This window comes from Panthera onca, chromosome B1 (genome assembly GCF_046562875.1).
Source record: "Panthera onca isolate mPanOnc1 chromosome B1, mPanOnc1 haplotype 2, whole genome shotgun sequence".
NCBI lineage: Eukaryota > Metazoa > Chordata > Mammalia > Carnivora > Felidae > Panthera > Panthera onca.
In genome coordinates, this window is record NC_138342.1 from 68,139,050 (window position 1) to 68,165,145 (window position 26,096).

A 26,096-nucleotide genomic window follows, 5' to 3' on the forward strand; every position below is an offset into this window, starting at 1 on the left:
CTGCCAAAACAAAACAAAAAAGCAAAACCAGTGTGATCATTATTGTACTCATCAGCTTTTAGCAACTGCTGAACCATGTCGGAACCACAGATGTCCACAGTGACCCCTCTCTCCCTTACACAGAAGGAATAGGCAGCACGTTTAATTACATTGTTAAAATTTGCAAGGGAAGTTAAAGTTTGCAAGGGAAGAAGGAAAGAATACAAACCAAAGTGTCAGCATGAGTTATTTCTGGATGAGGACATTTTAAAATTTCCTTTTTTTTTTTTTGTTAGTTTTTCTTTATTTTCTAAATTTTCAGCAGCGAATGTTAGTTTTATGATAAAAATCCTCTTTCCTTCTTAATAAATAGTATGAAAAAAAAAACAAAAACAGGGGCACCTGGGTGGCTCAGTGGGTTAAGCGTCCGACTCTTCATTTCAGCTCAGGTCATGATCTTGCAGTTCACGGAATCGAACCCCATGTCGGGCTCTGCGTTGACAGCGTGGAGCCTGCTTGGGATCCTCTCTCTCCCTCTCTCTCTCTCTGCCCCTCTCCTGCTCAAAAAATAAAAAACAAAAGTAATTAGAAATACAAGGTAGGCAACATTTCCTAGATCACTCTTACTTGCTGGGTTTTTGTCGTTGTTTGTTTTGTTTTGTTTTGACCTTCAATCCAGATTTGACATGGCTTTTTAAACATATGCTGCATATTTAGCATTCCTTGCTTGCTGGTTACACAGGCAGCAGGAGGTAAAGTCATTTCCTCTGCGATTTTGTAGTCGATGCAAAGTTTAAAAAAAGAGACAACAGGCCCCAAATGGAGTTGTAGCAAATGGAGTTTGCTCCAAATGGAGTTGTCTCTCTCTCTCTCACAGAGTCGTGACACCAAGACTTTTCTTTCCAGGAAGCAACTTTATTCATGCTGGCTGGGCTCAGTTGGGTGTGTACCTGAAGAACTGAGCCCCAAACGCCACATGGCCTAGTTTTTTGTTTTTGTTTTTAAATATATTTTCTATTTCTTCATCTCCCATATATGGTAACACACAAACATGCGGTCTGATTAAACGGTCTCATGTTCCAAGGTCGCGAGGGATGTTGTCACGTATGCATATAGTCAGGATGCCTTGAGGTTTTTTTTTTTTTCTCTTCACATTCCTTAGGGAGGGGACCCTACCACAGAGTCACTTGTGCTAAGTCCACATCACCAACCCAAGACCTAATACCTAACTTAATGTACCCATAATTGTAACCAGATTAAAGTGAGTCTGCTCCTTGGTGAGTTTCAGGTAGAGAAGACTCCAGGTAGAGGGGTCACATGAAGGAAGAAAGTTTATGTGCATGCAGCAAGTAACGAGATCACAGGGAATAAGTTCCAAACCCGTAACTCCCAGAGCAGGGGCAATGGGTTTCTTTTATTTAGAGTCAGGATAAATATTCGGAAAGGGGAGTTTTGTCATCTTATGTCGAGGTAGCACGAGGTTGCGCATGCGTCTTAAGGAAACACGACTGTAAGTACGTTGTAGGTTGTGTTAGGGAGGCTTGTGCTCTCCTTGGGTGGAGATTTTAACATTACAATAAGGCGGAGGTAACTCTGACGACAGGATGTGGCTGCGGGCCTGCTCCAAGAGCAGGTATAAACTAGATGGGGTCTTGGGCTCCAGATCGCAGGTAAGACAAGCAGGGCCTTGCTCACCTTTGAATCTGCACTTGGAGTTTAACCACTGGTTTATTGTCTCTGATCAGGTGTGGCTATTTCCAAGCCTGGTAGAGACTTAGTTTTTGCATTCCCTTTGTTCCCTTGAAATCCTTTACTGCTGAGATTTCTGCATTTCTTTGTAATTCAGCACCTCCTGGGAAGTTCTGCCAGCCGTGTGCTTGGGCAAGCTGGGCACAGACCTGGGAGAATAGCTGCGGGCCTAAAATGACTTCTCTTGTTTCACAAAAGCTTTGTCTCATCTTTTCTTTTTCTGGTTCACAGCCCTCTCGGGAGCTTTCCTGGTGCAATCTGAAACCTGCCGCAGCAATCAGAGGGCAGGGAGAGACCGAAGAAAGAGGCAGGCCGCCCTGGGTTGGTAGGTGGCAATTTAAATAATAGCAAAGGGAACTTACCTAGGAGGCTTGTCTTGGGCCGCAGCAAGATGAATAGATCCCCACACCGTCGCCCTCCAAATCTTAAGAGTTTTATAAAGAGGCCCTAACTGGGCCAGTCAAGTATACCGTGCAGGTGTTTTCAACAGCACATCACCATCTCAACACTGTGTCCTTGGAGCAGCCTCTGGGAGCTGGAAAGGCAAGTGGAACCCGCATTCCAAGGACAGGGGAGGGGGGAGGAGTCTCCGGGAGCCCCAGTTCAGCTCACGCGTCTGTTGGTGGTCACATCTTTTTGATGATGTTACCCAACATCTGGGGACCCCTAACTCTTTCTGCTTACATAATGTCTTAACCTCTCCCTGGAATGGAATCTTAGACCAGTCAATATGGAATTACCTAATTAGCACTAGAGAGGTAATCTGCCTGACAGACCCTTGTTGTTCCCAAAAGGAGGGTGACCTTGCCACCAAAATTCTGCTCTTTGCTAGTAACTTCCTTGTCCTGCCCCCCTTCTGCCTATAAAAGTCTTTCTTTCATTTTGCACAGCTCTTTGGACCTCCTTTCTATCTGCTAGATGGGATTCTGATTCATGAATCAAATAAAGCCAACAAGGTCTTTAAAACGTACTCAGTTGAATTTTGTTTTTTTAACACAAGGGTTCAGCATTCGCCTCCCAAACCTGAAACCAGAGCTCATTTTGTTTTGTCTGCCAGAAATACTGCAGCTGGTCACTACTTCTCACTAGAGCTCAGCTCTGGGAGCTGTTTTTATCAAGCAGAGCTCCTATCAACAAAGGAAAGGAGAAATTTAAACAAGAAAGGAATAGAATGATTCCTTGGGAAGGGCTATGAAATACTGACATGTCCTTTTGAAGCAAAGGTGGTTTTAAGATCACATACAAGTTGTTTGAAAACAATACTAATGTTGATTACAATTCGATTAAGGACAAGTTCTAAGACACTTATACAACAGAGAACTTAATCTTGAACTGAATGAAGATGAAAAGAAAAGAAGAATAAATTGGGGTCAAATAGCCTTATTGGGAAATGAGGAATGCATGCCCACCTCTGACAGACTTTGCTTTTTAACGATCCTAATAAACTAGCATGTGTTGTGGAAATGTAATTAAAAGTGAAATGTCTTCTCAACTCAGAAAACCTCTCTACAGGGGCGTCTGGGTGGCTCTGTCGGTTAAGCGTCCGACTTCGGCTCAGGTCACCATCTCGCGGTCCGTGAGTTTGAGCCCTGCGTCGGGCTCTGTGCTGACAGCTCAGAGCCTGGAGCCTGTTTCCGATTCTGTGTCTCCCTCTCTCTCTGACCCTCCCCCGTTCATGCTCTCTCTCTCTCTGTCTCAAAAAATTAATAAACGTTAAAAAAAAAAGTTTTAAAAAAGAAAACCTCTCTACAAAGAAGAGAAAGAAAATAATTTTTTTATTGAATCGGCATTAAACCAGAATGTGATATGCATCTCTGGCCATCTGCTAAAGAGATGGCAGACAGCGAGGAAATCTTGCGCCCTTACAGCTGAGCGGATGCACCGGTGACGTTCGGCAGGTTTTGCAACGTGAACTCAGATGATAGCTGAAGTTAAGTTTGTCTTCTCCTAGGAAACTGCGAGGCAGGGCACCATCTTCCTTGAGGAGTACATTTCATAGAGATGGCTCTTGGTCCTCGGGGACACATTTCTGAGCTGTGAGACTGGCAAGAGGCTGATGCGGCCATTAAAAAAAAAAAGAAGAAAAAAAAAAAGATTTACATACGTAAATCTCTGAAAAGCAGAGAAAGAAATTGTGAAAGAAAAGGGAAAGGAAGGTCTCTTTCCTTGTTTCCAAAAGGTAGAATTAAGCCCCTTATCTTTAAGCCCTTTACACATACGGTGGGGTAACTTCTCAATTCACCTAACAAGGTAGATAATGAGGCGGGGAAAAGTAATTCAGTGAATGTCAGGTATGCAGTTCTTCCTCTTTGGCAAAACAGCAGAAACATACTCTTTTTCCGATTGCCTAGACCAGGGTTTCTTAACCACGGCACTATGAGCATTTTGGGGGGCAGATGATTCTGCGTGGTTTGGGACGGGCCTGTGCATTGCAGGATGTTTAGCAGCATCCTGACTTCTCCACCCACTAGATGCCCGTAGGACAACCCCCTCCCCCAACTTATGGCGACTAAAAATGTCTTTGTCATAATGAAATATCCTAAGCGGAGTGGGGGTGGGAATCGCCCTCGGTTGAAAAGCACCGGTGTAGACAAATGATCAAAACACATGAACCAAAGAGGTAGGTGAGCCTGGGCTGGGATGCCAACAAGCTTTCTGCCCTCACTACCTGAGCCACACCTGTCTGAGGCATGCTGGAGCTGTGGCCTGAGCACGGATATCCCGAGGAACTGAGGGTCAGTTGGCTTAGTGGAAGACATCTCTGTTTGTATCACCCAGCCACAGGTCTCCTTCCCACCCCCTCCCCCCCCCACCCCCCCCCTCCCCCCCCCGCTCCCACAACACCTCTGGTCATTCTTTCTCAGTCCTTGTGATGCTGGGAGGAGGGTTAAGACCCGAATCATTGTAGCTCCAGGGCTTGTCTTGTGTCCAAGGCCTTGTCAATCACTGCACTCTATCTTTCCGGCTATCGTGAAAAAGAGGAACGAGGAATGCTTTTTTGGATGGTTTTGCCTGGCTGTGAGAGTATGATCCTGCAGGCAGCCGCCTGGCCACCGTCATGGGGGAGGCTGACTGAGAATGGAAGCAATTCAGTGGGAAGCAGAATTAAAATAAAAGGCGAAAATATCCTGGACACAAAATTGGAGCCCTGGATCTAGCCATGTCTGAAACCATTGCTTCTCAATTGTCTGTTAATGTGAGTCATCAAAGCCGGGGCTGGGAATCTAGCGGCCAACCTGCACACAGCACTCACAGACCCTTCGAGCTTTCCGTTCTCCCCAAATGGATGGGGACGTGAGGTGGGTCTTAATCCTCTTTTTTTTTTTTTTTTTTTTTTTAGTTGCAAAGATTTTACCTCAAAATATTTACAGTTAATTTTTGTGGTGGTTTTAACACAGTTCCACAAATACCTTGATACTTTGCCTTCAAGCAACGGGAGCTACATCTGTCTCCCCTAAGTTATGAACTAAGTAGGCAGGGTGACTCACTTGTAGTCAGTAGAGAATGGAAATGTCCCAGTAGTAACTACAATGTCAAGATCTGCAGACGTCACCTGAACTAAGTAGTCAAAGTAAACATCTCTAACAATAATGAAGGATGGTATCATGTCCCCTCTTCCCGATAGATGCAATGAGAAGGGTATTATAGCACATGATATTTCTTCCAAAAATGTACTACCCCAGTCTAATCATGGGAAAATATGAAACAACCTACCATGTGAGCGCCTTTCACAAAATAACTGAGCAGTAGTCTTCAGGTCAAGGTCATAAAAACAAGAAAACACCAATAAATTGTCAGAAACCAAAGTTAATTACGCAGGCCTGATGACTAAATGCAATATGGAATTTCGTTTGGTTCCTGGAACAGAAAAAATATTATTGGAAATACATTATTGGGGCCATCGGTGAAATTTTAAAAAGTTTTTAGTTTCATTAATAATTTTGTACCAGTATGAATTTATTAATTTTCATAAATGTACCCTGATTATTAACATTCTCTTCTAAACAGAGCCCATACTAGATAATCCATTTGAGGGAGTATGATGTAGGCAACTGCTTAAAAAAGTGTTGAAAGACTTGGAAAGTCAAAGAAAGGATGGGGGAGAAGGGAAGGAGGAGCAAGCCACATATTTGCAACAGCAGAGAGCTGCTACTACCCGTAGGACTAGAGAGATCAAGGGAGAAGGTGGTACCAGGAGGCCAGGAACCAGAGCCACCACCATCAGTGGGAACAGTAGGGGCCAAGGGCAGGCCACCCCAAGATGGGCCACTTTGGCATAAAGATTATTTTGAGTTAAAAGCAATCAAGACCCAGCAGATTCGGAAAAGCTCTTTACCTACCCCCCCCCCAACTGCCTAAAAAGAATGTATTTATTTATATTTATTTATTTACCTATTTATTTAATTATTTTCAATCAAAAGGTCTCACGTGTTTATTACTGAACCAACCTACAGGTGCAGAAGCATAATAACAGAGAAAAGTCTTTTCCGTGATACAACAGATCAGGTAGTACGATCCCGTACAGACCCGGCTTCGTTCTTCTCCAATGCCGCCTCTTGGAGTTGTACCTGGTGTTATTACCAGTTTTCATCCGAATCCCCTGAGGAATGGGACGATTCCGCTTTTTTGTTTCTTGGCCAGGAATCGCTTGATCCTGAAAGTCTTGTGAGAAGACATGGCAAGAAACAGTCAGCAGCACACGCCATGATGGCGGAGAGGAGGAGAGACCTAAAAGGAATTCGGATTGAGGACCTGCTCCAGGTGGAGAGCTGTAACCCTAGATAACTACATTATACTGTGAACTAGGCGTGGTAGACAGGGAGGAGCCAAGCAAGGCCTGTTTGATGGAAGCCCTCCATGGTCCATTGTTTCTCGGTGGCCCAGCAAACATTTGTTTACCACACATTTACCTTTTTTCAGTCTTCCTAAAGACCCCATTCCTTCCCTTTGGAAACCCAGACCTTTGAAGACCCCGTTCTGCTTGGTTCAGAATGACATATATACTTCATGCTGCCTGACTGTGTTTGGAATTTCCATGTCTATGTGGATGCTCCCCAGGTCTGTAACTAAACATGATTTTTCTCCTGTTAATCTGTTTCATGTCAGTTTGATTCTTTGTCTGGCTAGCAGGACCATGAAGGGGACAGGAATTCTTGCTTCCTGACAAAACTGGCCACACTGCCAGAGGAGCTGAGACTGAAGAGGGGGTGCCTGACAGAAGCTGGAGCCTCGGGGGAGCCATGGTCAGAGAGGCCGCCCAATCGCCTCCCAGTGACTTTCATCGGAGAAATTGGAGAAGAAAATCTTTTCCTCTACCCTCTCAGGTTCAGTAACTGGGGGGCTGAGAATTTAACTGACGAAAGGCAGATTAACAAGAAAAAAAGGCAGCGTTAGTTTGAGTGTGCAATCTGATTATATGCCAGAATGCTGTGAGGAGTAACTCAAAGAGGAGGTTAGAATTTGGGAGTTTATTCACCTAAGTTAGTAGGGGAAAGGAAGGCTGGAAAAAAAAGCTTCTATTGGAAGAATAGATAGGTTTCTTTTTTTTTTTTTAATGTTTATTTTTGAGAGAGAGAGAGGCAGAGTATAAGCAGGGGAGGGGCAGAGAGAGAGGGAGACACAGAATCTGAAGCAGGCTCCAGGCTCTGAGCTGTCAACGCAGAGTCTGATGTGGGGCTCAAACTCATGAACTCGAGATCATGACCTGAGCCGAAGTCAGACACTTAACTGACTGAGCCACCCAGATGCCCCAAATAGAGTTCTTTAAGAAAGACAAATGGAGGGGTGCCTGGGTTGCTCAGTCGGTTAAGCATCTGACTCTTGAGCTCAGCTCAGGTCTTGATCTCAGGGTCATGAGTTCAAGCCCCATGTTGGGCTCCACACAGAGCATGAAGCCTTCTTAAAAAAATAAAAAAAAAAATAAAATAAAGACACATGGGTTTTTAGGAGAACAAATAAGAGATAAGAAAATGTGTCGTGATGTTTGTTTATATAGGTGCAGGTGGTCTTTCTGCCATGGAATTCCCCCAGAGAGGGGAAATATGGTAGGTTTACTCTTGGTCTCTCTCCTGGGAGCAGACCTGCCCCTAGCAGGAATTCATGGAAGTTAAATTTCTCAGAAGTTTCTCCTTTTAGTCAGGTAAGGGAAGTTCTGAGGGAGCTTCTTGCTATATCTGTTGAATCAAATATCTTCAAGTTAAGTTAACTCTGGGGTTTATACCAACTCTGGGGTTCCAAGCAGGTCCTGAGGGGGTGCAGGACATGCTCCTGCCAAATATGACACCGTAGCATATTGAATATTTTAAGCTGGAAGGGTTTGAGAAAACAGAAGCAGTAAGGTCGCTGTGAATTTCCTTCTTCCCTTCTCCCAAAACAGGTAATAAAATCCCCATGTGAGAGTTGCCCTCCCTGTACCCCAGGAGAAGACATCCTTATCACCAAAGACAGAGGGACATGAAGAAGCATCTGAACAAATAGGCCTTACTAAGTTTCCCCTGCTGTACTTACCCTATACTCTTTTACCTGTCGTATTTCTACACGACTGCCTACTCTTTGTTAAACCTAGCATAAAAATACTCAGGTTTAACTGTTTCTTTGGGTATCACATAAAACCTATATTAAATAAATGCGTGTGCTTTTCTCCTGTTCATCTGTCCCCGTTGGTTTAATTTTCAGCCCCAGCCAGGAACCCTAGGAGGGTCGAGGAAAACTTTTTCTTTCCCTATGGTCCCCACAGGCTTAACCTAACTGAGGACCGGTAGGCAAGAGAGCCCGGGAAAAGGAAGTATCCAGACTCTGGGCCCTGAAATTCAGAGAAACAAGAAGCAGGGAATGGTTTTAAGAGCAAACGCACAAACGACTGGCCCATCTCTTTTTCTGTGGTCACCTGTGATCTTACCTTACCGTTTGCCCCATCTCGAGTCCTCCATTATGAAGGAAACAATGCCCACCCCTTAAACAGCAAGCCCAGTGGTTCATTTCTGGGTCTACTTAAATTGCTAACTTGGTGGTACTGCCTAAATAGCGAGCAGAGCTTTGTATTTAGACACCTCCACCATGTCCCCAACAATCATATACATGAAAACTACCAACTTACGTTGGTTTATAAGCAACACCAAACTGAGCGGTCTTCATGAAACACCCGAATAACACTTGGAAGCTTCTTAATTCACAGTGTAGATGTGACAAGTGTTCCCTGAGATACGGAATGAAACCATCGTACCTATGGGACAATTGCCCTGCAATTCTAGCAGAGACCAGCCAGGGTACCTGTTTCAAGGTGGGATTCCACCTTCTCTTTCCCCAGAGATCACTGAAGTTCACAAGGGAGGAGCAGAAATCTGGAACGGGATTCTTCAGTCTTAGCCTGCTTAGTGGCTTGTATCTGACATAGGAATCCAACCAGCCACTGGGAATGAAACCACCAGCCATTATGAATCAGAAATATCCCAGTTATGCATTGGAATAAATAATGGGAAATGCTCTCTGCCGAAAGAAAGAAGTTTTGGCAGCATCTGCTAGAACCTGCTCATTCTGCAGGAAGAGATAACAAAGCATGCCCTGCCCTCACTAACGCAAGAGCAGAGGCTGCCACTGCCCAGCTCGCTCTTCTCCTTCTGCTTCCATCCTTACCTTTCCTGTGTGTGGATGTGGGCTTGTGTCCTTCGTGCTTCTCTCAAGGACTTTCAGCTTCTCCTGCAGGAACACATGTTCCTCCAGCCCAACATCTTGGCAAAGATGAGTCTTTTTGCAGCAGGGCCATTAATGATAGTAGGAGCTGGTGTAAATCTAGGAACCAGGGCACAGGGGAAGGCGGTGACCCAATTACTGACAGCTGTTAGAGCCTCGTTTCTCTGCATTTTAGTTTCCCCAGCAGAGTGGCACAGACACCACCATCATTAACATTTAATTTTGATTTAGTATGTCTGCACTGGCTGGAACAACTAAAGTGCAGCCTGTTGCCTATAAAAGTTCAAGCCCCTTTGAGGTCAGTCTGATCCGCACCTGCTCAGGCCCAAGCGAGGGGGAGAGGACACCGTTCAAGGTCATTCCAATTTCTAAAGGCTTCTTCCTGCTGCAGGTGTCTTGAAAGATAACTAAAAAGCTATGCGAAGAGCTGGGATTACTTACGCAAAACCCTCTTCCTCCTCCCCTGTGGTCACGCTGAGAAAAAGAAGAACTAAGGTTGTGTAATATAGATAGAAGGAACCCAAATACCAACCTTAGTGACGGCAGTTTTTTTAGGTGGGCTAAGTGGTGCAATTTGAACATAACTAAAGAGTGATAAAGATCCTCTCCTTGACCATGCTTTAGACAGGCTCCTCTGAGCCCTCTTTTTGACCAGGCCTGCACTTTGACCTCTAGAACCTGCAGGCTCCCAGCACAAATGATTCCATCCATTTCCCAGCCCCCCAGAAGCCCCGGCCAACAAGACTTGAATATACACATAGTTTCTAATTGCTGGAAGCTGCGTGCTTAGGATGACCCCACCCCCTTTTAAAGTATCTGCCTGAGGAATTCCTGTTTCAGCCCAAACCTGGTAACAAAGAGGCCCCAGGAACACCCCCACTCAAAACAGTTACTTTAGAAAGCTTGCAGTTGTAAATCCTTTCTTTCCAGCTTTGAGATGCAGACCTTCCACCACCCAGAACTGCAGACTCAGGAACCCAGAGCTGTCGAAAAGCAAACCGTCAGGTAAACAACTCAGGCTCTCCCTCCCAGGCACTGGGCGGCTTGCTCTAACTTGCACCACTACCTCCTGTCACAAAGATACTAGGAGTTTGCTTCTCCTCCAGATAAGCACCCAAGAGTGAGTTATCTCAGTCTGCTGGGACCCCAGCTTGGTCCCCTGCCTACTCCTTCATTATGGCTTTAATACGTCTGTCACCTCTGCATGGATAGAAGTTGAGCTCAGTTCACACGGGCCCTCTTCCCCACTGCAGTGGTTATTAATGAATAAAGTCTATCCTTGCCACTTCAACTAGCGGCCAGCTTATCTTTGACAAAGGTCAGGTGGTAGGGTCCCCTCCCTGAGGGGAGAAAAAAAAACTTCAAGGCAACCTGGCTATATGCATATATGTATGACAACATCCCTCAGGACCTTGTAACATGATACCACCTAATCAGGCCGCATATTTGTGTGTTACCACATATGAGAGACAAAGAAATAGAAAATGTATAAAATACTACGCCATGTGGCACTCAGGGCTCAGTTCTTCAGTGGACCCAACTGAGCCCTACCAGCACGAAAAGAGTTGCTTCCTGGGGAAAAAAAAAAAAAAAAGCCTTGGTGTCATGATTCTCTGTGCAAGAATCCTGCTACAGTCAAATCCACATGTTCTTGCCCTAGGGAGCAAGGGTTGTTAGATAGCAGTGCTAACAAGGCTAAGGTTATGAACTTGATCTCTGTATGGCTCTGTCCATATCATGGCCGCATGCGCACACCTCTATCAGGTATTTCTTTTTTTTAATATATTTTTTTTAATGTTTATTTATTTTTGAGACAGAGAGAGACAGAGCATGAACGGGGGAGGGTCAGAGAGAGAGGGAGACACAGAATCTGAAGCAGGTTCCAGGCTCCGAGCTGTCAGCCCAGAGCCCGACGCGGGGCTTGAACTCACGGACCACGAAATCACGACCTGAGCCGAAGTCGGACGCTCAACCAACTGAGCCACCCAGGCGCCCCCCTATCAGATGTTTCAAGAGTGCCTCTCGTGGATCAGGAGAGACACCAGATTAGAAAGTAGAGATGGCCCAGCACAAACCATTTACTTCTGGCTTTGTTTTTTTGTTTTTTGGTATCTCATTACTGCTTTAAAAGCTCAGATATCCAGATGGTGTGGCTTGCAGCTTTCACTCAGCTAGAAGACCACCTTCATGTCTGCCTTCAGCCAAACACCCTTGTCCCTCTGTGTTAGACATTCCCAACTGCCTTGCCCTTTTAGCATCTAGCTCATGGTCTGCCTCTTTCACCGGGTCTTTCTCAAAAACTCCACCTCCCACTTCTCTGCCTCTAGTGCCTATAAGCATTTATCTTTGGTACACTGTCTCATTCTGTTACCGTCAGTGGCTCACGGTTCATGTAACTGTGTAAGAAACAAGGACCGAACATTCCACCTTTTGTTTTCCATCCATGTCAAGCATCAGGCTAAGTATATTGAAACCGATCAGTTAAATGCATTTAGATATTTTCATTGAGCTTTCGAACAGCTTTGACAAATCTCAACAAAATGAGGTTGAATTCCTTCATAGCTTCTAGGATGGGCAGAGGGCTGTTATTATAATGCTCAAAGTGCTTACAAAGTTACACAGAATCAAATGCCTGTTACTGCACTCTATATGGAGTAGACTGTCTATTGCCTGTGGAGTTTTTCCAATTTTGCGTGTGATCAGGCAATATTATAAAAAGACAATCATTTAGCATGTAGCATTGTAACAGCTAGGCTTTTACATTTACATTGTTGGTAGCCTACATTTTCATAGCTGTACACAGATCTCTTAATTATGATAACACACTTTATGCCCATTTAAGAGAGAAAAAAAGGGGCGCCTGGGTGGCTCAGTCGGCTGGGCATCCACCTTCGGCTCAGGTCATGATCTCATGGTTCATGAGTTCGAGCCCCATGTCGGGATCCGTGCTGACAGTTAGGAGCATGGAGCCTGCTTCAGATTCTGTGTCTTCCTCTTTAACTCTCCCCCACTCACACTCCATCTCTCTCTCTCTCTCTCACTCTGAAATAAATAATAAACATTAAAAAAAAAAAAAAAGAAAAAAAAGTTTGGGAAGATGCCATAGACTAGATGGCTTGTAAAACTCCTCAGAGTTAGGGCTTCAAACTTCCAGTGTCTGTGGGAAAGTTTTCTCTGTGTCCGTTTACTCATCTGTAAAATGGAAATAATAGTATGAGTCATACAGTGTTGTTGTTGGGATTAAATTAGTCACATGAAAGACTTACAACGTACTTGGCACATAAAAATTACTAGGTAAATGACTGTTAAAATAGTCGAAGATGTTAAGGCACGAAGAACTTAGAATGTGGGTCTTTTTGCAAAGTTTCCAATGGATGCCTCAGGTGAATAAAACTTTAAACTGGTCCGGTACTCCAAATCATTGCTAGGGGCGCCTGGCTGGCTCAGTCGGTTAAGCCTCCAACCTCGACTCAGGTCATGATCTCACAGTTCGTGGGTTCGAGCCCCGCATCGGGCTCTGTGCTGACAGCTTGGAGCCTGGAGCCCGCTCCAGATTCTGTGTCTCCCTCTCTCTCTGCCCCTCCCCTGCTCATGCTCTGTCTTTCTCTCTCTCAAAAATAAATAAACAGTAAAAAAAAAAAAAAAGCTAGAAGGAAAAAAATCATTGCTACTTATTACCTTTTTTCCTACAGATAACCAGCTAAGTACATTCAAGCTATAAATCTAACAAGGGATGGGAGACAGGTGATATTTAAGTTGTATTTATTTATTTATTTATTTATTTCAATATATGAAGTTTATTGTCAAATTGGTTTCCATACAACACCCAGTGCTCATCCCAAAAGATTCCCTCAATACCCATCACCCACCCTCCCCTCCCTCCCATCCCCCATCAACCCTCAGTTTGTTCTCAGTTTTTAAGAGTCTCTTATGCTTTGGCTCTCTCCCACTCTAACCTTTTTTTTTTTTCCTTCCCCTCCCCCATGGGTTTCTGTTAAGTTTCTCAGGATCCACGTAAGAGTGAAACCATATGGTATCTGTCTTTCTCTGTATGGCTTATTTCACTTAGCATCACACTCTCCAGTTCCATCCACGTTGCTACAAAAGGCCATATTTCATTCTTTCTCATTGCCACGTAGTATTCCATTGTGTATATAAACCACAATTTCTTTATCCATTCATCAGTTGATGGACATTTAGGCTCTTTCCATAATTTGGCTATTGTTGAGAGTGCTGCTATAAACATTGGGGTACAAGTGCCCCTATGCATCAGTACTCCTGTATCCCTTGGGTAAATTCCTAGCAGTGCTATTGCTGGGTCATAGGGTAGGTCTATTTTTAATTTTCTGAGGAACCTCCACACTGCTTTCCAGAGCGGCTGCACCAATTTGCATTCCCACCAACAGTGCAAGAGGGTTCCCGTTTCTCCACATCCTCTCCAGCATCTATAGTCTCCTGATTGGTTCATTTTGGCCACTCTGACTGGCGTGAGGTGATATCTGAGTGTGGTTTTGATTTGTATTTCCCTGATGAGGAGCGACTTAAGTTGTGTTTAAAGAGAATCTTTGAATTGTTAATTCGGGTAGTACTCATTCTTTGCACAGGTTCCTACTTGGTGTGTGACACTGGGCTTAAGTGCCGGGTGGCATCCAAAGAGGATAAAAAAGGTCTTGGTCCTCCAGGAGGTTTCAAACTAGCAGTATGAAAAAGGACATGCGCATAATGAAGGGCTCAGAATACTTACAGGAGGGAAAGAAGCATGTATGGGGTGGGGATCAGGATGTACTTGGACAATTTCAGCCAGGAGGCAGTATTTGCGCATCTTTAGTTGACAGCTGGGGCATACCGTACATATTAAAGACGCACTGGGTATAGCATTAAAGCAATTAGGAAAGGAAGAGTTTGGAAATCGTGGGAAAATTTTTGGGATTTAGTCTAAGAGAATAATAAAAGGTCTAGCAGCAAAGGCAGGCTGGAGATACGCTGAGGCAATTGGATCTCATTTTGTGGAGGACACTAGATTTCTGAGCAGAGAAATAACGTGCAGGTATCGAAGAAGATGGATTATTAGTGGGAAGGGTGAGAGGTATATTCAAACATCATCCACAGTTCTTAATGTATAATTAAAATGTATTTTTTCATTTTTAAATTATAGAGAGTCTTTAAGAAAAATATGTCTAATAAGTCAGTCATCTTAGAAAATGCTTGTCAGATGGCTTCATGCCTTCTCGGTGGAAGAGGTAATTCCGGGGAAATCAGAAGGCAATCTCAGCAACTCTTCCACTTCTTCTTGCAAAGCCTCTGCTTTTTCGTGCAACAGCATCTGCAATAAAAAATCAAGGCATGAGACCAAAATATGCATTGCCAGAGAATTGTGAACATTTTTACCACCGTCTATTAGATACTTGGATCTTAATACATCAGCGATGTAGACATTAAAACTAATAATGAGACTGAAAAATAGCCACTTAAGAACAAGTGATTATAGTAAATGAAGCTGAGGCATTGAGTTAAAGCCATTTTAGCTGAGCACTGCATTTGGTACACCAAAAATAAAGGAGGTTTAAGACCCTCAAAGATTTGTTTTATTGAAGACTCAGCCACTTAAAAATTAACTTTTAATCTATAAAATGTAAGACAATTTTGCAAAAATTTAATTAGCTCTTGAAAATGTTATCCTTTATATATGCTTTTTATTATTCCTCAGAGTTTAGTATGCGATCTTTTAAAAACCTATCAGTGTTTCAAAGAAAAATTTTATTCAAGCTCCTAAAATTAACATGGCTAATTTCAAAAGAAACATAAAGAGCCAAGAAAGTAGTTCTAAACGTGGCGCATAGTAAACGTCAATGAATATTTGCTGAGTAATGATTTTCCCTCTTTCTTTTAAAAACCACAAGTAGGGGCGCCTGGCTGGCTCAGCCAGTAGAACGTGCAACTCTTGATCTTGGGGTTGTAAGTGGGTATAGAGATTGTTTAAAAAAAACAACCCAAAACCAAAACCCAAACAACAACAACTTTAAGAACAAAAGCCCAGAAATCGAGTGTTGGTATTTGTGCAGCTGGGTTTTGTGTATACTGGGGTGTAGTATTTGCATCACTTCTGTTACAAAAGTTTTATAATAAAAAGTTCCGCAAAATCACGTGGAGGAAAAAATCATACGACAAACCCACTCCAAGCGTGGCATTACATAGCATTATATACAGAAGAGATTAAAATGCAATCAGGTAAGCTTTCCAGTAGGTGAGGTAATGGTGACCACGTAAAACTAATCTCCCAATAGATCCTCTAAAAACGATACAGATCAACAAGACCAAGTAAACTGCCCAAAACTCACGGGTCATCATTACTAGAATACAGAGAACACCATCAGCTTCAAATTACTTGTAGTTAAAAATACCTGCCAATTTCCAGCAGAACCATTTTTTTTTACAATTTTTTTTTTTTAGCTTATTTATTTTGAGAGAGAGAGAGAGCACGAGCAAGGGAGGGGCAGAGAGAGAGGGAGAGAGAGAGAATCTCAAGCAGGCTCCACAGTGTCAGTGTAGAGCCTGACGCAGGGTTTGAATTCACGAACTGTGAGATCATGACCTGAGCCAAAGTCAAGAGCCAGACGCTTAACTGACTAAGCCACCCAGGTGCCCCAGGAATCTGTCGGTGAAACTGTGCTCAAGGAACATCACCTGCACCTAGACTTGATTTAGAATATTAGACCTTGAGACTGAGTCTGATGCCATAAAGGAATAAATCTTGTAGGGATGAGTATATTTTGCATGTGAGAGAAATGTAAATTATCTGTGACCAGAGAGCAGACACTACAGATGACTGCAGATTATCTGGCACTCCCCTCATGTACAGGTGGGGTCTAATTCCTCTTCCTTTCAACCTGGACTGATCTTAATGGCCTTCTAGTAACAAACAATATACAGCAAAAGTGACACTCCACAACTTCCGAGGTTAGTTCAGAAGACGTCCTGCCTTTTCTGCCTTGATCTCTTGAAATGTTCACTCTCTGGACATTTCCTCTTGAAACTGAGCTGCCATGCTATAACAAAACGAAGCCTCATGGAAAGGCCATATGTAGCTGTTCCAGTTGAAAGCCCCAGATAACAGCCACTTTTCAACTGCCAGCCAAGTGAATGCGCCATCTTGGATTTCCAATTCAGTCAAGCCTTCAGATGACTACAGCCCCAGTCAAAATCTGACTGTAATTGCATGAGACTCCACGTGCGAATCATGCTGTTAAACCTTTCCAGAATTAGGATTCTGGAAACATAAGCAAAATAAAATAGCTGTTTTAAGCCACTAAGTTTTTGAGAGAGAGACAGACACAGAGAGAGAGAGAGAGAGAACCAGTGGGGAAGGGACAGAGAGGGAGGGAGAGAGAGAATCCCAAGCAGACTCTGCACTGTCAGTGCAGAGCCTGATGTGGGGCTTGAACTCATGACCCTGAGATCATGGTTACTCAAGCTAGTTTCCAAGCAAGTTCAACAGCACACCCTTGGGAGTTTCCGGACAGTTTTGTCAGCATCCCAGCGGGCAGTTTCCTGCTTGCCAGCCTCGGCTGCAACACAACGAAGGAACTTATCTGCTGTCCAGTGAGCCACAGCCACACCCTCTCCAATGAAGTCTGAATCCCATCCCCAGGGGGTGGTGAGGGTGGACACCATGATTCCTCATGATTCCTCCTCATGATTCCTTCCCATATTTGTTAAAGTTCTGTTTACCCCTAAGAAACCAACTAGTAATCTTTGTTACTAGTTACTAATTCTTTCTTTTAAACGTTCCTCTTCAAATTACTGTGTGGTTTCCGTTCGTAATAATTAGAGCCTGACAGATATACCCCCCAAAATAAGAAAGTCCAATAACGATGGGGACAGGTCAAAAAGACAAATTGGCCTACATCTAGAAAAGGGTAAGTAGGATAGTAAATCGCCTAAAACAAGATTATTTAATATGGATGAAAGAAACGGAAAAGAGAAACCTTTGGAGGCAAAGAGAGCTGTTTTCAAATATGTGAAAAACCACCATATGAACAAAGATAACAGAACAGTTCTAGAGGGTAGTACTTACAATGTAATGGTAGACATTGTAAGCAGGCAACATTTAGCCTCATTATCTTGAGATGCTTTTTGTAACACTACAAGTGTCCAAAAATAGAACTGCCTAATTTTTGAGGTTGTAAGCTCCATGCCAATGTAGGTGCTCAAAGTGGGAAGGCCAGATGTCGGGGATGCTGAGGAAAGGATTTCTGTGAAAAAAGATGAGGAGGCAGAACTCCGTGAGATCCAGCCTTCCTTGTACTTCAGTGAACTCTTGAGATTGTCTAATTTTCAGGAGGTCTTTTTCTCTTTTTAGGAAGCCTTGTATCATAACAGATGCAGTTTTTATCCACATATTGTGAGTATATGCCTTTGTGTCTTGTAGTTAGATGTTTTTGTTTTTATGTCCAAAGTATAAGGCGATAACACTACAAAATATCATGAAGGTTAAAAAAATGGTTTGTTTGCTTACCTTTGCTGATGAAACAATTTGCTTGGCCTGGCGTCTTGATAAATGATCGATTGTTCTTATTAGCACTTCAGGATTTGCATTAGCTAAGTGCGTTAGACTTTTATAACCTGCATTGTACAACTGTTTTGCTCGACCCTAAAAGGTATTACAAAAATCAGTAGGATCAGAATTTGGGATTAGGAAAAACAATTAAGTGTCTTGCTGAAGGGAAAAATTTCACATGCAAGAGACAGAAACAGACGAAGGTAATAAAGTAAATATGAAGAGATAACACAACAGAACCCTGAGAAATTTTAAAAGATGAATTTGGGTGGTTCCAAACTGCAAGATAGCTTTCTGTGTGGCTTAAGTCAACTGATGTGTGTTGCAACCAGGAATGAGAAACCCATTAAGGCACTCAGGTGAGGGGCACTGGTTCAGACTCCCCATCAACATGTTCTAGTCCAACAGCCTTAAAATGTGTTCACCATCTACTCAGGGGACCACTGGTGTGTGTGTGTGTGCGCACGCGCGTGTGTGTTCCCGAGCAGAAGAATGCTTCTGATTGAATAACAGAATAAGCTGAAACCAAGAGTTGGTTAAAAACACAGAGCTGAGAAACCAGCTGAGGATGCTTTCTTCTCACCCTCTTAGGAAATGGAAATCAGCCTTGTTGCCACCAAATCACCCCTTCCTGAAACAAGCATCTAGTCTAACCTGACAGAAGGTAATTCGTCATTAGAGTGGAGGAAGGGAGAGATGGCTAAGGACGAATGGAAGCACACATATACTTGGGGAGTATCAGTTTTAGCCCTACTGTTACTCTATTTTCACAAATGTGATTTTTCATCAGGGCTGCTGCCAGATTAACAGTGGATTTCTGGGAGGCCATGGCAGCAATTTATTTAAAAAGAAAAACAATCAACTCTCATGGCAAATGAGGAATAAGTCCATTATTATGACTTACCTCATGATAACACTTCACAAAAGAGTAAAATCTGATTTTCCTGTTAGTTGAAATCATCCCAGTTGGGAAACTGGGATGGGAAGCTACTAACCTCTAAAACTCCAGTCACTTCCATGAGGGGAATGAGCTCTGCCTTTACACAGTAAGTCAACTTCTTGGTAAGTTCTACCAAAAGGGCTTTATAAACCCAAAACTCCTCAAGTTCCTGCAGAACACAAAGAAACATACAGAATTAATTTAAATCTGGCAAGTTATTTCGAAGTTTGGTTGGTGTGGTAATGGGCTCAGAGAGGATGTTTCCTTATGTAAGTTCTGAAACTTGGGGTAAGCCGGAGATGAACAATAATTCCAGGCAAAATTATTCTAAAGAAACACTGCAGAGACAGAGGAATCTGATGAAGTGGTTTTGGGATGAGGAAGAAGATTAAAAACTGAAAAATAGGTCAGTAAGAAGAGTTCTGTTCATTTTTATCAAAACACCAGCGAGTGAATGGATAGTTTTTCTTTCCCAAATGACTGAAAACAATTCCCACCTCTGGGAATTTATCCTGTAGACAGAATATTACATGTGGAAGAATTCTGATGCAAGATGCAGCAATATTTAAAGCAGCAAAAATATCAGAAGCAATATTTAAGACAATAAAAATAATGGAAACCCTGGGTCAATAACTGTTAAAGCTGGGTGGGTATTTATTACATTGTCTAATTTTATGTTTGAGATTTTCTAGAATAGTTTTTTTTTAAAGGTCACTTTCTAACCTTGGAGTGTCATTGTGAGCACATGTGATACGTGGAACAGCATTAGCTGGCTATTTTGTGGTCCCTAGAAAAGCAGTCCATGCACTAAAGATGACACAGTGAAGAGAAGAAAACCTTGGACAGAACTAGGATCCAGAAACCCTGGCACCGCCTTTGCTCTAGCTTTCCTGTTACATTTGATAATCTTTTTTCCTCACTAAACTTTATTGGGCTTTCCCATTACTTGTAGCTAAAGGTGCCTTAGCTAATACTATTGATTTTATACTACTTACGTAACTTTTTAAAAAGAAAAAAAAAACACTTTAAAATACTGAAAATACACTCATGAGAGCACAAGTTGTCGGGTAGATTGTTTCCAGGATCAAACGTCCAATTATAGTTGTTTTTCAAGTTCAATGTATAGATTCTTTTACTCGAACACTTCTATGCAGCTGAAGTCCTTATAGTCCTAAGTAAACTAAGGATGGAATATTAGGGGAAGTGCCTTTATATACGAAGAACAACAAACATAGAAAACTCAAGAAAACATATTTTAAAGGCTAGCCTCTCCTTATTACCCATAGTTTTTGTCTATAGCTTAGCTAGCATGTGATTACAGAATGTGAGCTAATATCTAAAACTCAGCATAAGTAGGAGATATTTAGAAATGTGAATTTGCTAAAATAATTATCATTCACTCCAAAGTCAAGTATTTTGGATTATTTACTCATTAGTACGTATTGTAGAGTTAATTGCCATTATACATACACAGAATATGGGGATTTAAGATGGGGAAAGTGAAGATTTTAAATTTAAAAATAAAATTCATGGGGCAGCTGATTGGCTTAATCGGTTAAGTGTCTGCCACTTGATTTGGTTCAGGTCACAATCTCATGGTTCATGAATTCAGTCCCTGCATCGGGCTGTGTGCTCATGGTGTGGAGCCTGCTTGGGATTCTCTCTCTCCCTCCCTCTCTGTCCCTCCCCCAATCACTCTCATGCTCTCTCTTTCTCTCTCAAAATAATAAACTTTAAAAAAAACCATAACATATATACTTTAAAAAATAAATAAAATTCATGGGAGGAAAATGTTTTTAAAAAATTGAGTATAGGAACAAATATGGAAAGGATTATTACACTGCTCAATTAGAAGAAATTTAAATGAGCAAAAAAAGGCTTGTATTATAAATTCATCAAAAAAATTATCCAAGAAGAAAAATCTGATAAGCTTTGTTGTGTTATTTAAGGACACTCTGAAAGCTTCTTTTAGGAAAGTCACCCAAATGCATATGGCCAAAATAGCTTTCTTCTTGAATTATCTTATAAACTAAACACTTGACATAGAAACCTAAAGCAGCTGCCAAATGCTGGAATCAAAAATGACAAAATACTATGGAAATCAAGAGAGCATGGTCCCATAGAGTCACAAAGTAGCTGCCGGATGTTGGTAACACACTAATGAAATACTTTACATGGTTATCACTCATGAGAAGGATTCTCCCACAGATTCTACATCAATGGAGAACTGTTGTTTTAAAAGTTGATTTCAAATACTTGTAACTATTAAAAAAATTTTTTTTAATGTTTATTTTTATTTTTTGAGAGAGAGAGAGAGAGACAGAGACAGAGAGTGAGTGTGAGTGGGGGAGGGGCAGAGATAGAGGGAGCCACAGAATCCAAAGCAGGCTCCAGGCTGTAAGTTGTGAGCACAGTGTGAGGCAGGGCTCAAACTCACAGACTGTGAGATCATGACCTGAGCCAAAGCAGACGCTTAACCAACTGAGCCACCGAGCACCCCTTTAACTTTTTTTAAGTTTATTTATTTATTTTGAGAGACAGAGGGACAGAGAGCAATTGGGGGAGGGGCAGAGAGAGAGGAAGAGAGAGAAAATCCCAGGCAGGCTCTGCGTTGTTAGAGCAGAGCCCTACATGGGGCTCGAACCCACAAACTGTAAGATCATGACCTGAGCTGAAACCAAGAGTCAGATGCTCAACCCAATGAGCCACCCAAGCGCCCCCAAATACTTGTAACTATTAACAGCGGTTCTAAGAGTAGGGATAACTAGGTGCTTTCTACTTGTTCACTATATATTTTAGTTGATTATGTCATTTTTGTATCTTTACTATAAGCTAGTATATATAGTACTTTTTAAGCAGATAAAAACAAGTATAGGTCAACAATGAGAAAACAATGACTAAATGGTTTATGAGTTTAGTAGCAGTTAAAACAAAAAGATGCACAAAGCATGTGTCATCTGTTTAATGGAATTACCTCACAGAAATGTAGCACACAAGAGGAGAACGTGGCAGCTCCAGTAAGAAGACTCTGTATATATCCTCGAGGCATGTTAAATTTTTCAGACACACTCCAAATGTTGGTCTCTTTGAGCAGGGCATAAAGAACAAAAGACAGGTATAGTCTGTTGACAATGTCCTTGTCCACCTTCTAGAAAGACACAATCAAATACATTTATGTACTGGACCTGCTAAAAATGTACATTATATTGAAATTGGACAAAGGTAATGGGAATGAAGTTACACTACAGGAAAGTAAGAATAGAATGATTCCACAGAAATAAAACTAAGTTCTAACATATGTACTTTATAGTAATTCAAATTACCATTTTTCCATGTATAAAAAAAAGAAATGTGCCAAATTATTTCCAATTTAAACTTCCTTCTACAGGGAAGCTGGAGTGGGCTGGATTGTGTTTGTTCCCTGCCCCCCCCCCCCCAAAGATATGTTTAAGTCCTGACCTGTGGTACCTGTGAATGTGATGTTGTTCGGAAATAGGATGTTTGCAGATGTAATTAGTTAAAGATCTTGAGATGAAATCATCCTGGATTTACAGTAGACTACCTTTGGGGCTTTGTATTCAATGACTGGTGTCTTTATAAAGAGGAGTGGACACAGAGTGACACAGACAAGAAGGCAATGTGAAGATGGCACTGTCCAACGGAGACACTGGGTGGGGGGATGCGTTTACAAGCCAAGGGATGCCACAGATTGCCAGCAACCACCAAAAGCTAGGAGACAGGAAAGATGTTTTCTTCCTCAGTGCCTCCAGAAGGAGCCATCTTGATTTCAGATGTCTGGCTTCCTGAACTGTGAGAGAATAAATTTCTCTTGTTTTAACACACTGAGTTTGTGCTAATTGTTACAGTAGCCCTAGGAAAAAAAGTACAGGAAGGGAAGGAGTTGGGAAGGCTTTTACATTTACTGTGCTATTTGTAGGTTGTATGTAAGTGTGAATGTGATTAGACAAATGCATTTATTTAGAAAGGTATGTTAGGGGCGCCTGGGTGGCTCGGTCGGTTGAGCGTCCGACTTCGGCTCAGGTCACGATCTCACGGTCCGTGAGTTCGAGCCCCGTGTCGGGCTCTGGGCTGACGGCTCAGAGCCTGGAGCCTGCTTCCAATTCTGTGTCTTCCTCTCTCTCTGCCCCTCCCCTGTTCATGCTCTGTCTCTCTCTGTCTCAAAAATAAATAAACGTTAAAAAAAAAAAAAAAAAAGGTATGTTAATAAGTTGCCCACATTGTAAACTAAGAGTAAATGTTGGATTCTATGATTTCCACATGGTTATGATAATTAATGTTTCCAAAGTTAAAACACTGGCAGAGAAAAACGCCTCCTATAGTTGACAATTTGTGTACCTGCTTTTGCCTATGGTGTCTAGGGACCAGTTCATGTGTAAAGTATTTCATAGTCAATATCAAGCTACCTTAGAAACTGAGTAGCTCATGCTTAAAATCAGAGTAAAGAAAGGATGAACTTGAGAGAGAAAAAGTCAGTATAAAATATAAAATGATATCCTCTATGATAATAAAAGAATGTTTGGGATGAGAATTTAGGGTGGCATATCGAAGGCTGCATGAATTACAGATTCTGCATGTTGATACTGGATCACCTTTTAAAAAGCATTAAGCTGAAAAATCATGATAGCTGAATTGCCAGTAGGGAGAGATTGCTTTTTAATTTCCAATTTTAGTGCACCTTCATTATTAACTATAATTTGAGTCAAAGTAGATTTTGCTTAGAATGGATTTTCTAAGCCAAGAAAAGTGATATAATTATATTACATGGTAAGATAAGATGTTTTATGCCAATTTCAAGATCTTTTACAAGAAATGTGTAAAGAAAAGTGGAGATGTCATTTTCAATGTGGAGAAATAAAGTCGATTTTAAGTAAATATGTTCTCTAGAATTTAAATCAACTGAACATTTATTGACTATGTTTCATTAAAATGCAACAAAAATAAATTCTGATTTAAGTTTTAAAAGATGTATTATTCTAATAGGATTTTGTAAATGTTTATTATTTGGTAATGAGTTCTAAATTAATATGATTTTGTTTTCATTTTATATTTTAAAGTTGGATATAAAAGGTTTGTTTTAAGAAATATTTTTATTTAACATTTTAAACATTTAAAACAATGTAGCTATTTCTGAGGTAAAAGACCCAATCAAAATACTGGGATAACATGAACACTGAAACATATATTTATTTGGGATTTTTCTTGTTTCTTGAATAGGCCTGGATTGCGATGTATTTTCCTCTCAGGACTGCCTTCGCTGCATCCCAAAGTGTTTGGATTGTTGTATTTTCATTTTCGTTTGTTTCCATATATTTTTTAATTTCTTCTCTAATTGCCTGGTTGACCCACTCATTCTTTGGTAGGGTGTTCTTTAACCTCCATGCTTTTGGAGGTTTTCCAGACTTTTTCCTGTGGTTGATTTCAAGCTTCATAGCATTGTGGTCTGAAAGTATGCATGGTATGATTTTAATTCTTATATACTTATGAAGGGCTGTTTTGTGACCCAGTATATGATCTATCTTGGAGAATGTTCCATGTGCACTCGAGAAGAAAGTATATTCTGTTGCTTTGGGATGCAGAGTTCTAAATATATCTGTCACGTCCATCTGATCCAATGTGTCATTCAGGGCCCTTGTTTCTTTATTGACCATGTGTCTAGATGATCTATCCATTTCTGTAAGTGGAGTGTTAAAGTCCCCTGCAATTACCACATTCTTATCAATAAGGTTGCTTATGTTTATGAGTAATTGTTTTATATATTTGGGGGCTCCGGTATTCGGCGCATAGACATTTATAATTGTTAGCTCTTCCTGGTGGATAGACCCTGTAATTATTATATAATGCCCTTCTTCATCTCTTGTTACAGCCTTTAATTTAAAGTCTAGTTTGTCTGATATAAGTATGGCTACTCCAGCTTTCTTTTGGCTTCCAGTAGCATGATAAATAGTTCTCCATCCCCTGAAACATATATTTATAATTTTATGATATAGCAGTACCTGAGACAGGGCATCAGTTAATTCAAATGTGAGTGAACACCACTTTCACTTTGCAAAATATAATTAGTAATATTTATGTAAATTCAAAGATATAGGGGGAAATGGTAGGTAAGATAATTAGATTTCAATAAAGATTGGATTACCAGAAAAAATGAAAAATGAAAAAAAGTATATTATACGGTGGAAAATGATATTAACTTAAGGAATTTGAAGGTATATTTGCCAGAGAATCATTTCCATTCCTCTTAAAGTTAGTGTATTAGACACTTGCTTCATATGTGTTGACTAAACTTCAAAACCCCAAAATATAAGATATTGCACAAAAAGTATTAACTTATCCACTTCAACCTTCTACAGAATATACTTCAAGTACTAGACTGGGAGTTCTTCAAGGACAACAAACAACAATAACAAAAACCTCAAACCCATCCTGTCTTAGAAGCCCTGACACCAAGCAGAAGGCCTAATAAAAAGTTTCTAGGGGTGTATAAAAAAAAAAAAAGTTTCTAGAGGGGCACGTGGCTGGCTCAGTCAGTAGAGTGTTTGATTCTTGATCTCGGGGTTGTGAGTTTGAGCCCCATGCTGGGCGTAGAGATTATTTAAAAAAAAAAAAAAGCTTCTAGAAAATACCTTTTTCTCCCTTGAACTGAACTTATTTCAGGATTATATACTATGATAAAAACATTTTATAAGTATTTTACAATTTTTATAATGTAAGGCATCAGTAGCTTAAGAAAAATAAGGCTTACTTTCTCCTATGACAAGAAGCTTATATGTGCATGACAGTGTTTCAGAAATACAAAGGTACACCCACAAAAAAAGAACATCACATCATCCAAAAATAAATACTATTTTTAAAAAATGCCCAAATTTCTGGTCCTGAGAATGTTTTAAAAAATAAACTGGGAATTATATTAACTTAAAGAAAAAAAACATGAAACAAAAAGATCAAATCAACAAAAGAGATGATATAACAGCATTAATTTTGTTAAATCAACTTATTTAGGAAGAGAAAAAAAAACTATGGTACCTTCCTTATAGCTTGACCTGATGCTTTCTTCCCAATAAAGTTTTCAGAGACTCCAAGAAGAACAGCTACATTTTGTTCTGCTGGACTGAGCTGGCTAAACTACATTAAAAAAGAGTAAACATAGAGAAAAATCAAACT

At 41.3% G+C, this 26,096-nt stretch overlaps 1 protein-coding gene and 1 pseudogene across 9 annotated transcripts in view; both read right to left on the reverse strand.

The window, feature by feature from the left end:
* Positions 1-3,505: 3,505 nt before the first annotated feature.
* LOC144616163 (uncharacterized) lies at positions 3,506-10,301 on the reverse strand (annotated as a pseudogene). Its single transcript, XR_014137597.1, has 6 exons — positions 9,733-10,301; positions 9,361-9,516; positions 6,177-6,456; positions 5,443-5,479; positions 4,573-4,800; positions 3,506-3,781 (listed from the first exon to the last, which is right to left on the reverse strand). The product of XR_014137597.1 is annotated as an uncharacterized LOC144616163 (transcript).
* A 4,058-nt stretch (positions 10,302-14,359) lies between these two features.
* The window catches only part of HELQ (helicase, POLQ like), a 42,397-nt gene continuing 30,660 nt past the window's right edge, over positions 14,360-26,096 (reverse strand). For 5 of the 8 annotated variants that reach the window (XM_060654679.3, XM_060654681.3, XM_060654685.3 and 2 more), the window contains 5 exons: positions 25,959-26,057; positions 21,889-22,062; positions 18,970-19,083; positions 17,933-18,067; positions 14,360-14,740 (listed from right to left, as the gene is read on the reverse strand). In XM_060654679.3, the coding sequence (XP_060510662.3) occupies positions 14,636-14,740; positions 17,933-18,067; positions 18,970-19,083; positions 21,889-22,062; positions 25,959-26,057 (627 nt within the window). In that variant the 3' untranslated portion in view covers positions 14,360-14,635. Of the gene's footprint in view, positions 14,741-17,932; positions 18,068-18,969; positions 19,084-21,888; positions 22,063-25,958; positions 26,058-26,096 lie in introns of those variants that run through there. The other 3 variants (XM_060654680.3, XR_009616307.3, XR_009616309.3) reach the window with 3 other exon arrangements.